The following is a 12,162-nucleotide window of genomic DNA, read 5'->3' on the forward strand; positions in this document are numbered from 1 at the left end:
GTTGCTTTAACGACTTGGAAAGGAAATAGGAAAAATTAATGAAAACAAATCAAAAAACTAAGGTTTATAGACTTTCAACCATGACATAAGCCAAGACATGCGACATACACTTAATTATATGTATCCCAGTTTATTAAATCCCAGTGTTGAGTTTTTATATATGTCTACTGGTGGGTTAACGTTAAGTTTCTCTACAAAGTGGGTATTTCGACATGTTGATCTTTTACGAACATACAAAGGTTTATTAATGGATGCAAATGCAGATTCTAGTCAAAATCTATCTTAAAAAAGGAAATGCACTTCAACAACATGCAAAAAGTTAAAAATTTCTAGCAAACAACAATGTTGGAAGAGTTTAGTTTTTTATTCTTGAATGTGTTTGTGGATATCCAACTAGAATTAGGGTGACAAAGAGTGGTAGTATCTGACAATAAAGTCTCTGAGGATAAAAAAATTGCCGATTTTTATTTTTGGGTTCCGAAATTTGTTGACTATGTTTTGGATACAAATTATCAAGTGCTACATTTTTAACGTTGATGTTGGCGTATCTGAAATTATAAAATGATGGGTTTTGATAGTTGCTTGTATTATTTAAACTAGAGATTAATTTTTTCAATAAATTAACTGTGATTGTGGTAAAGGTAAGTTCCATTGTGAATAAAATTATGTGTCAAAGTAATTTTCAACTACTTTACAAATTTATATAAATTTTGTATTGTATGTTATCACATATTCACCGGGTTCTTTCGAAAAACAACGGTCATTTTTTTGAACACGCGCACATCATAATGTTCCCACAGAGCTGACAATTCGTTCGTTTCGTGTACTTTCGTGTTTCGTGTCATGAATGATCAACCTAAAACCGAACCGTTAAAGATTCGTTTCGTTTTCGTGTTCGTATACCTTCATTTCGTGTACGTTTCGTGTCGTATTTCGTGTAATTTAAAATTAATAATAAAAATAAAGATAACTAAAATATATATTTAAATATTAAATTTTTATTAGCCGAATCTTAAGTTAATAAGTCAGTAAGACTCGAGTGCAATCAATTCTTATGAAATTTAAATTTGAATTTATTTTGAATTTATTTTCCATAAATACTATATGTAAGATATATGTATTCATATAATTTTGATAAATTTATTTAAATATTTATTTATTTCGTGTACTTTCGTTCCGTGTCGTGTACCCAAGTGTAAATCTTAAACCGACACTAAATTTATTCGTGTATTTTCGTGTTCGTGTACTTCGTGTTCGTATACCAAAAATGTCAAACCAAACCCATTTTTTCGTGTCATTTTCGTATCGTGTTATCGTGTCGTGTACGAAATTGCCGGCTCTGCCCTTATGCCGAACATACTAGGTAAAATTTAATTTGAAAATTTCACATAAATTATTTCGGGTAAAGGTTAGTCAAGGTCAAGGCCCATGGGCCAATCATGAACTGGGTTTCAACCATCGACCTTTCCCCGTTTGTTCCATCCCTACTCTCTGCTCTCTCTGCACGTATATATATCCTGATTTTACTTCACAAACACTTATGAAACCCCTCAATCATCATAAGCAAAACAAACTCTAATTAGTTAATTACCGATGCTATGGAACACGAACAACTCAAGCAATCATCACCTGCTATTAGAGCTCTCGGCTCCCTCTTCAAATTCACTCAAAGTCGCCACTGGTACTCTCTCTCTCTCTCTCTCTCTCTCTCTCTCTCTCTCCCTCTCTCTCTCTCTCTCTCTCTCTCTCTCCCCCCTCTCCCTCTCCCTCTCTCTCCCTCTCCTATTCTAAATTGAATTGTTACTTAATTGAATTGTGTATGTTTTTTTTAATTTAACAGGGACGAATCCCCGACATCATCGTGGAGAGGTGAATCCGAATATCGTAAGGATGATCTGGTAAGATTATATGTTTTGCAAGTATGCTAGTTTCTTCGAAAAACCACTCGCCTATATATGACTATATGTAGGACTTTAGTAGTTCGCTTTTATAAATTGTAGCAGAAGCTTTCTTAACGGCTAGTTGTATGGTTAGTTATTGTCCTGTTAGCTAAATGACGAATAAGCTTAGACATGTATCTAATTGATTAACATAGGACGAATAAAACATTAATATGTTTGAATTTGGAAACTGAGTCTTTGTTTTGATTTACACGGATTAATGTAATGGAGAATTTGAATTAGGAATAATAGGTAAGCTGATCTAGTAATGATTTTTCTTTAAACAACTTTATTGAATTATTGTTATTTTATTGTATTTAACTTTTTTTTTACTGTCTGAAATTTTCTAGACATGGACATCTGTGAAGGATGCTGATGCTGGTTTAAGTACGACAACAATGGGAAGTGGCAAGTTTTTTCACACTTTCTCTATTTGTATAAATACTTTTATAACAGTATTTTATCTGATAATTTGAGTAATGCTGGCATGCATGTAAGATTGGGATTTATTTTTCATGTTGCTTTTGACTTAAGTTGAGTGATTGACTTGGTCTTGTCCCATTTTTTTGATGATTTAGAAGTTGCTGCACAGATGGATGCACTTGGTCTTCCTTTATCCTTTTCGACAAATAAGGTGTGTTTATTGTTGTAGCAATCTACCTTTTCAGTAATTTCAAGTCCGCAAAATTTGATAATATGTTGACACTTGCAAGTGATCTTTGTAGAGAAATAGTGTGGCTCGAGGGAAAAGAAAGGACACCAATAAAAATTATCTCCATACTGATGTAGAAATTAAAGACGCGGTTCCCATTTCCATTACAGCGAGTGAGCATGAAATCATCTCTCCTGATATTATTCATGATAACATATTGTGTAGCATGTCAATTCCGAGCCATAATGAATCATCAGACTGTGACGTTGCAGTGGATGCTAAATTCCTCTCCAGTGAAACAGAAGATCCAGCTACTGTGATTGAAAGAGTTGTCTGTGCTGCAGTTGCAGAAAATAGTGGCAGCGATATTACCTCCGACGAATTAACTCCCTGCTTGTCTTGTGGTTCTCTCAACAACCAACATTTATTAAAGGATGACACTGTAATGAAGTCTAATTCAATTAGTCTTAATAATGGAATTTCTGGTAAGAGTCTTTTGTTAAAAAATGAAGGCAGTGGTCATTCTGAGAAAAATCAAAAAGCAGGGTTAACGGAGCCTTTTGATTTGGGAAGCCCTTCCGTAGGTAATTGCACAGAGTTTGAGAATTCGATATCAAGTACCTGGACTAAGTTATCAGAAGATCCCAAGTCTCACTGTGCGGTGCATCCTCATTTTTCTCAAGCACTCGATAATGACAATATAGATAGTGATTGCCTCTCAGAGGAAAACCAGTCTAAAGAATGTGAGAAGTTGTTGGACTCTGCTTGTTCACTGTTTGCAGAAGTGCTCAAGTGTAATAGTGTAGATGCTGTGAACTCTCTAGTACAAGACCAGTGCACAGATTATGGAAAGGTATCATATGATGAGTCTGAGGGTCCCCAGTCCACTGTATTTACTCAGTTTCCAGAACCCAATCCTGATGCAATAGACCTCAAAAGCATTGGTGGTTTTGGAGATTGGAAGACATATTGGGATTCTTTCTACTCTAGATCTTACTTTTTTAATATAAAAACTCAAGAGTCTACATGGGAACCACCTGCAGGGATGGAACATTTGGTATATCTTGACTGCAGTAATCAGACAAAATTGATTGGTATGGACGCAGATCAAATGGATGTTCGTTCTGCCATTTCCTCCCAAAACAGCAAGACCTTAGATTCAATTGATCGACAGTACATTCTTGATTTTGAGACAGATGATACATCATTGTCACAGCCACTTACCGAGACATCAGAGGTACACGAGCTTACTGCTGACAATTTCAACAACTCCTTGATTACTTCCGCTGTGAGATGCATTTCTGAACCTTTGAATGAATCACATGAAGTCAATCAAATTAGTGTCAAAACATCAAACACACAGACGATGGAAATGTATGTTTTTCAGCTCCATTCCCTTTTTACATCTTTTAGGGAGATTCAGTAGTTAAATATTATTCATGTAACTGTTAGTTTAGTATCCTAAAATGGTGCTATAGCCTATATGAAGTCCTGTTTTAACACATTATTGTATAAAAAAATAAAGGTGTTGAAATATGATCATGGCAAAAACTTAATTGGTTTCAGATTTGCAAGTGCACTTTCCGAGAGTGCACAGAGTACTGATCCGTTTCCTCCACATACAATTTCTCTAGAGGATAAGATGGATGCTCAATGTGGAACTATCCATAATGTAAGGAAAAAGAAAGCGAGGAGAGAACGGGCGCGGAGGAATATATCAGGCGATAAAGAAGGTTTGCTGCTCTCCCATTTTACTGGTGTATTATATAGATGCATAGATCGTAGACCTGACAGACTGACAATATACACCAAAATACGTCAGGAAAACTTGTTCGGGTTTCTTCTGAAATTTCTGTTGTGTTTTGGGTAAACGAGAATTTCGTGTAACTGATTTATGTGACCGAGCGTGCATAAAATAATTCACTTGTTTTGCACTACTGACACATACTTTTTTTTGGGACATTTTGTGTCGTGTGACATGTTGTGTACTTCTGACATAAACATTTTTTTGGTTGTATTTGGATTTGGAAAACACCGACACTATTATAGTATATGCAGACACTATTGCTATGTCTAATTTATATTTAAAATTTGTATATTTGCATGATTGCATGCCTCTCAGTTTGTCTAATTGTTTTTTATCCGGGGATTCTACATATCAGTAGTCTTAGGGTTGACGGATTGGCAAGTGCCTTCACAAGTGTCTATGGCTCTTTGCTATAGGTTCAATGGCCAAAAACTTTATAGGTCATAGATAATGGAGAATTTTTGCATGATCATATATTTCTTCGTGTCACTTTGTTCTTACTCTTCTCTTTTCATTTCTCTTTGGCACCCATATTTCATTATCCTACATAATATGTATTTTTTTTTAACATTTAAGTATTTTTCTGAATGTTGTGCTATAAACATGATAGTGCCATTTGTATGTGATTAGTTTATTTCTTCATTGTGACCATATAAAGAAGAAATCATGAATTGTCTAGTGTCTGCAATAAGTTAATAAATATTGCAATTTAACAGTTAACAGTTGTATCAATAACACTAAATTGAAATGCAACTGACTGAAGGTAGTTTTGTAAGAGCTTGTATTTCATATCTGATTTATCTAGATGAGCGTATCACTTTTTTACAAGGTTTACGAAGTTATTAGTTATACTTAAAGCTAATAGATATATCGGTTAATCTTGTAAATATTTTCTGAATATTCACTTGATATATGTATCTGCTCAGAACTGCAATATCAAGAGTTTGCTGAGGAATTTTCTCCGATCATTAACAAGTACTGGCATCAGAGATACCAACTGTTTTCTAAATTTGATTGTGGGATAAGAATGGACGAGGAAGGATGGTTCTCTGTCACTCCGGAGCTTATAGCAAAGCATCATGCATCCCGTTGCGGTAGTGGCACCGTTGTTGACTGTTTCACAGGAGCTGGTGGAAATGCTATCCAATTCGCACTGAGGTAAGCAACAGTGGTAATTCCACTTGGTTATATATTTCAGTTATGTCCAAAGTCACCAGCTATTTACTCATTGTATTATTTGGAAGTATGATCGTACAATTTGACATTTGTATTGTTTAAGAAGTTTAAACGACTGTGATTGTCATTTTTAATTTTTAATTTCTTTGTCCATCGCAGTCATGTTGATATTTTTGTCTCTTACTTCTAGTATTAGTTATTAGTTAGACCTGAAAATTGTGTCATTCTTCAGTGTACTTTTGTGTTTCGTGTCTTAGAAGTCCAAACCCAAACACGACACTGTATGAAGTTGTCGTGTACCACGCAAAGGCGTGTCATTTCCTGTCATAAGCATAATATCAAATTAAAAATTATATTATTGAAAAATAAATAAATCATTGTAATATCATTAAAATCGTATTTTATTAATATAATAATTTCTTTTGTAGGTTTTGAAACACTTTTACTATGATAATTTTACTTTTAAAGTTTTAATATTATAATATCTAAATTTCATAAAAATAAAATTACGTAAAAAATAGATATATAGATCTATATATTATATTATATAATTATAATAATAACGTAAGATCTTAATGTCCTAAGTACGCCTAAGTTAGGTGAGTACACAAAGGATTTCTAATAATACACGAGGGCTATTTTTGTAATTGCAGAACTTGACCAAATTTTTTCAACTTTGCCATTAAAATACACCATGTACATATATAACTCACCTAAGTACGTACTTAGGGGCATTTTTCTTATATATATATATATTAATATATATATATATACATATTTACTTCGTGTACTTTCGTGTTCGTATTCTTTCGTAATTTGTGTATTAAAAATCCAAACCTAAACACTGATTTTTCAGGTGTACAAAATTGGGGGGGGCTAGTATTAGTTGTCCTCTAGGATATTGGAATATTTTATTAGTAGCTTTTCAGTTTTGCTATTGTATTTCATTTGAGGACTCCTCCGCTTGTTTCTCTGAAAACTTGTATAACAAAATATCTCAATTATTTCATTTTGCAGGTGCAAACATGTTATCGCGATTGATATTGATCCAAAGAAGATTGATTATGCACAACATAATGCTTCTATATATGGGGTTGATGAGCGTCTTGACTTCATAAGAGGGGATTCTTTTCTTTTAGCTTCAACTCTGAAGGTGAGGTTGCTCACTAAATATGCTTAATCTAATCTCTCTCTCTCTCTCTCTCTCTCTCTCTCTCCCTCCCTCCCTCCCTCTCCCTCTCTCCCTCCCTCTCTCTCCCTCTCCCTCCCTCTCTCTCCCTCCCTCTCTCCCCAAATTAAGCCAGCCATTTCAGTATTACCTTTTTGTGGATGAATCGTGAAGACTAAGTTTATCTTTTTCTGTTATGCTTGCAAAATAAGATAGAAAATATTGTGAACTGCAATGATGGGGAATTAGTTTTCTGTTCATAATTTTTTATTCCTAGGGTACACATTTATGCTTGGTTTTGCTTAAATTAGTATAAAATTGCAATTCTTAGACTTTGTGATGGTACATAATCTAGTTATTTCTCTATATTTACCTTTCACAAACAGTCATGAATTCGCTTTCAATGTTAATTTTTTTACTGTGCTCAGGCAGATACTGTCTTTTTATCGCCGCCATGGGGAGGGCCTGCTTATTCCAAAGTAAAGGATTTTGATATAAAGACCATGCTCAAGCCATATGATGGGTATATAATTCAACTCTTGAATCTGTTTTGCATTACGTTTTCTTTATCTATTTTAATTAGAAACTTTGGTTCTGACTCTGATTATACGTACTGATGTCAGGTATAAACTATTTAATGTTGCAAAACAGATTGCTTCGAGAATAGTCATGTTCCTACCAAGAAATGTCAATATTAACCAGCTGGCTGAGTTATCATTGTCTGAAAATCCTCCATGGTCACTGGAGGTATGTGGACAGACTTTATTTTATTCTAGTGTTAGTTTGATACTGTTTATTTGTATTCTTACTTTTGGCAGTCATGAGTTACCTCAATATTTCATACTATATGACTGTGCACTTGGAGGCTGTAACAACTTACAACTGCATAGCGCCTACTTTCTCAACTTAATTTTATTAAAGTACCAGAGCTTATGTATTCTTACTTTGGCAGTCATGAATTACCTCAATATTGCATATTTTATGACTGTACTTGGAGGCTGAAACGACTTACAACCACCTATTCTCTCTCAACTTTAGTTTGTTAATGTATTAGAGAGATCATCATATTGGGCCTTGAATAAAACCTTCCTCTGTTCCTTTCGGATGTCCTTTTGGAATTTTTGAGGTCATACCGTCATATCCACAAAATATTTGCTTTGATTTTTAAATATAATTGATTTATGGTTTAATATCTTCAAAATTTGTAGATGATAGTACAAAATGTAGTTTCAATGTTTTATACGTATACAATTATATTAACTTATACTTGAGATCTACTAGAATTTCAAGGTCTAATTTAAATTTAGGTCGATATCATGATTTTTTGTCAAAGGGACATTTAAATGGGAACGGCGGTCGTATATATGAGCTTGTGTACAGTCCCCTGCTAGGACATTCCTATTTTTAAGAAAAAACAATTTTATTTGACAAATATAGATAAAAAAGCACATGTTTGGTGCAGTTATATTCTCTCTGATGTTCTGATTATCTGGCCTCGCTCAATATTAATTACAGCTGATTATTCTCTTGGAACTTTGTAGTCTTCTGTTTTTATCTTACGCAGACTCCTACATCTAGAGAGAGTTTTTTGCTTTCCGGGGTCTCTGAGTTGTGACCATGCATGCCATAGAATATTTTCTTTAAGAAAGTGGCAAGCTCTAACAACGATATAATTCTCAATATCTATGTTTTCAGGTTGAACAGAACTTCCTAAATGGCAGGTTGAAGGCTATTACTGCGTACTTCAGTAATCCAGCAGTAGATGATACTTCTAGCCCGTGATTAGCAACTTGGTGAAAACATGAAAGTATTGTGGATATTAATCAAATTGTATCTTTATTTTTGGAGTTTCCTTCTACTTGCATATATTCTCTACAATTTTTAAGGTTTCCGGTAGGATTACTAAAGTTATGCAATAGTACACGCTGAGACATTGTTTTGTTATGTCTTATGACATCTCATAAATTTAGATGACAGTTCATTTTTCTTCTTCTTTGTGCTAGTCTATCTGCCACATAGTAATAACAGTATATCACATCATTAAAATGAAATCTTACATTTATGACATTCTTCCTCCCATGGCTGTAGTTTGACTTCTAATATATATTTGTTCGGGATATATCTCTTAATACTATTGTGTTCTTGTGCAGGTGTAATTTATTGATTTTCCTCCTTAGGAAAGTGAGATAACTTGAAAACCTGCTATGATGATGCAAAGAACAATAAAAGAGGAGGGTAATATGAGAGTTTTTGTATTGAGAGAATCTTGTTATAAAATTAATTGTGTTATAAACTAAATTGAGATACTATGTAGTGGTGAGTTCATTTGGTGCGATAGGACCGGCAGTAGCTCAGGAGTTGTATGATCTCTTGCACAAAGTAATATAATCTGTGAGACGTAGTAATGTAACTGGTCTTGTTTCACCTGACTGAAAAGCAGAGTATTTATGCTTAGATTGTACAGTTAATTGTTCTACTAATAAATACGGGAACAAACACATGAATTCGGATGAATGTGGAAACATAGGTCGAAAATTCGGATGAATGTGGAAAAATAGGTCGAAAATGAACAAGTCGGAAACCAGAGGAGCTGTTGATGAAAATACACAATATATCTCAGGATAGTAGGATCGTGTTTAATTATTTATACAACTAATTTATATGAAACATGTATGAATGCTTCATTTCGACAAGTATTAAATTTGTGTTTTGTCCTAGTACACCATTCTGACTCTTTGCACATTTTTACACATGTTATGCGTGCATATTTTTTTGTTTAAAATTCTTGTGTGCATCATTATTGTCGTGATGTTAGTGATCAACAGGGTCAAAGATCAAAAGGCCCAGTTAATGACAACGGGACTCAACGGAACTCGAGATGTGAATCCTGAGTCAATTATCTTCAGTGGTGGTTCATGCTCTAGTTGCGTTTCATCAGCTTCCTTTAGATTTGAATGTTGCTCTGTGGCTTCCGATGTCTGCTATCTTGTTTTCCTCACCTCTCAAATATCTCACGTAGTCAGGTATCATTAATCTATCAGAGGAAGTTCAAATTGAGTTGTTTGTGATTTTTGATAGATATGACTAGGTTGAAGATTTATCACATCTAATTCTAATGAGCACTTCACGCAATTGTCATCACACATAACACATTTAAGAAGAATAAATATTGAACAAGTGGTGTAGAAAGCGATTTCCTAGTCAGATTAAATCTAGCTTTTAATTTAATTAAAAATTTAATCAATTTAAAAAATTGGTTCATATTCTGTTGTCTTTGTAGAGCATCAATGTATGTGCTTCCATCTAATAAGTCCAAACTATCAAGCGGTAAGGCCTTAAATATCTTGAACTTAATCATCATTTGGTAGTTTGTGAAAGTCGCAAGATTTTCTTTTAGTAATGTAGATCTGAAATATTTACATTAAAGAATATTCTTCCTTGTCATCGAGTTAATTTTTTTACAGGTGCACATTACACCCTAGAACACTTGTTTGTCTAATTCATATTCCTGCACAGTTGAAAAAGAATACTTTGTTGTAGAAATGGAGAATGATGTGGGTTTAGATGTGGCATAAATAGGAGAATGAAGATCAGGTAGTAGATTTAACAAGAAGCACTTCTCTCAAGCACCAAATGGTGTGATATCTTATACTAACAAAAAATGAGGCGTAATTGAAGTGGGCTTATTATAAGATTGTCAAGTATAGAGGAGGTTGAGATCTTTCGTTCTTGTAAAGAAAACACTTTATTTGGCACATCAAACTGGTATTCCGCACTTTTGGGTACCAAGTTTTTGTCACTAAACCTTTATATGTTCACAAAGGATAAAGTTTGGACTTCGCAGAGGCTTTCGTTTCTGCATCCGCAAAGGAGACCCATATTAAGATTGACCGTGTGGGACCTTTTTGGGTCTATATATGTAATGTCCAATGTATTCCCCATAAGTCATAATTAATGCAGGGAATTGGAAGATTGCTTGTCAATTTAATGTGGGAAAGATTATCTAGGGAAAGTTCGTATGAATAAAAGTTTGATATCATGCATTTACTGAACCTTGCATGAGAAGATCATACGACATACATGGTCTCTGTGAAATGCTATGACGACCGTTCACGAGGTTCGGTTTCATAAACTGTGCAGTTAATTTTAATTTAATTAAGTTTTTTGTTTGCGGAAAAAATCTGGCACTCGTTAGTTTGTACTGTATAATGCATTGATAATGGATAGTTCTTGTTCACAAAAGCATGGACTATTTGTTACAACTTACAAGGTCATGGCTACTTAGCCAGGTAGACTTTTATCTCTTTTGGTGCACTTTGTGTTTTCTAGTAGTTTTTTTTTTCCTCAACACAAAGTAAAGGATGACTAATGTAAGGGTGCTCGAAAGGATGAGGTAAAAGAAGAGCTGTGGTAATAGAGAGCTATGTACCGCATCACAATTCGCATCCACTGTGGGAAATGTAGTTTTCAAAATGTAGTTTTCAAATGCAACAAAGAGCATCTCAAAATATGTGTATATTGTTGCCTTGTATTTTTTGTTCTCGTGGTGATTCATAAACCTTCTCATTTTTGTATACTGTCACACCAGAAGAGGATATTATGCAGTAATATGTGGGCTAATATCAGTGCACAATTATTCACCAGAGTAAAAGCCACATGCAAAACACATTTGGGGTTGGTGTTTTTTTTGCTAAATTTTTGGGGTTAGTGTTATCTGTGGTACAACATTCAAGTTTTTTAGTTTTTGTACAGTGCATCATAATATATCGATTTCCCCGGTCGTTCAGATACTGCACCAGTCCAAGGGGATGATGAGCTTTTGATCCTGAAATATACAGATTGCATTTGGTTAGAAATGATGCATTAGGAATTTGACACGTGTTCTATTTACTCCAAATAGAAACACTAGGCTTGTCTATTTTACTTACCCTCTCATGTCTTAAAAAATTAAAAAAAATCATGTAAGACATTAAAAATTATTTGATACAATGTTTTTAATTATACTAACTTGTTTTTTTTTAATCCCAATTGAAACATCAGCCACTTTACCTCTAGAAGGTGACAAGCTCCCTCAACCTCTGTAGCACTGTATATCACATAATTATATTGTTATTAGTTCCAAGTGATAATTATTTAACTTTTGGAAAAAACTAGTACATGCATGTTGGGAGGAGTTAGACCGATAGAGAAGATAATATATTAATATGCAATAATTTATTTCAACTAGAAATTATTTTATTTGTTGTATACAAAAATGTAACTAATCATTGAATAAGATGATGTAGTTTTGTTTTGACTTGGCACACAGAGTTTTTAGATTGTTAGGTGTTAAGTAGTGATTTATTACTTGAAAAAAAGCGATTAATTATTTTATTAAATAATTTGAACATTAATTAAGATATATAATATAGATATTTTA

General features: G+C 33.8%; 1 protein-coding gene across 7 annotated transcripts; it reads left to right on the forward strand.

Annotated features, from left to right (window-relative positions):
• The first annotated feature begins 1,441 nt into the window (after positions 1-1,441).
• On the forward strand, positions 1,442-10,985 carry LOC141706845 (uncharacterized). 7 transcript variants are annotated; one of them, XM_074509706.1, is made up of 12 exons: positions 1,443-1,681; positions 1,841-1,898; positions 2,291-2,348; positions 2,519-2,574; positions 2,666-3,966; positions 4,159-4,325; positions 5,326-5,557; positions 6,593-6,728; positions 7,172-7,266; positions 7,367-7,490; positions 8,439-8,550; positions 9,569-10,985. In XM_074509706.1, exons 1-11 carry the CDS (start codon positions 1,599-1,601, stop codon positions 8,523-8,525), a joined length of 2,397 nt encoding a protein of 798 aa, XP_074365807.1. In that variant the 5' UTR covers positions 1,443-1,598; the 3' UTR covers positions 8,526-8,550; positions 9,569-10,985. The 7 variants fall into 7 exon arrangements, 5 of the variants coding, with proteins under 5 accessions (XP_074365807.1, XP_074365806.1, XP_074365808.1 ...); XR_012568921.1 differs by having other exon boundaries at positions 1,444-1,681; positions 8,439-9,766; positions 10,208-10,985; XM_074509705.1 differs by having other exon boundaries at positions 1,444-1,681; positions 8,894-10,985.
• Positions 10,986-12,162: the final 1,177 nt, after the last annotated feature.

Source organism: Apium graveolens, chromosome 2 (assembly GCF_009905375.1).
Source record: "Apium graveolens cultivar Ventura chromosome 2, ASM990537v1, whole genome shotgun sequence".
Classification (NCBI taxonomy): Eukaryota; Viridiplantae; Streptophyta; class Magnoliopsida; order Apiales; family Apiaceae; genus Apium; species Apium graveolens.

Bases quoted from the DNA above. Each gene is read 5' to 3' on its own strand.
- LOC141706845 (XM_074509706.1), top strand. From the start codon at position 1,599: ATGGAACACGAACAACTCAAGCAATCATCACCTGCTATTAGAGCTCTC. The intron at 4,326-5,325 runs GTTTGCTGCTCT...GTATCTGCTCAG, and splicing joins TATATCAGGCGATAAAGAAG to AACTGCAATATCAAGAGTTT. The intron at 7,267-7,366 runs GTATATAATTCA...TACTGATGTCAG, and splicing joins ATGCTCAAGCCATATGATGG to GTATAAACTATTTAATGTTG.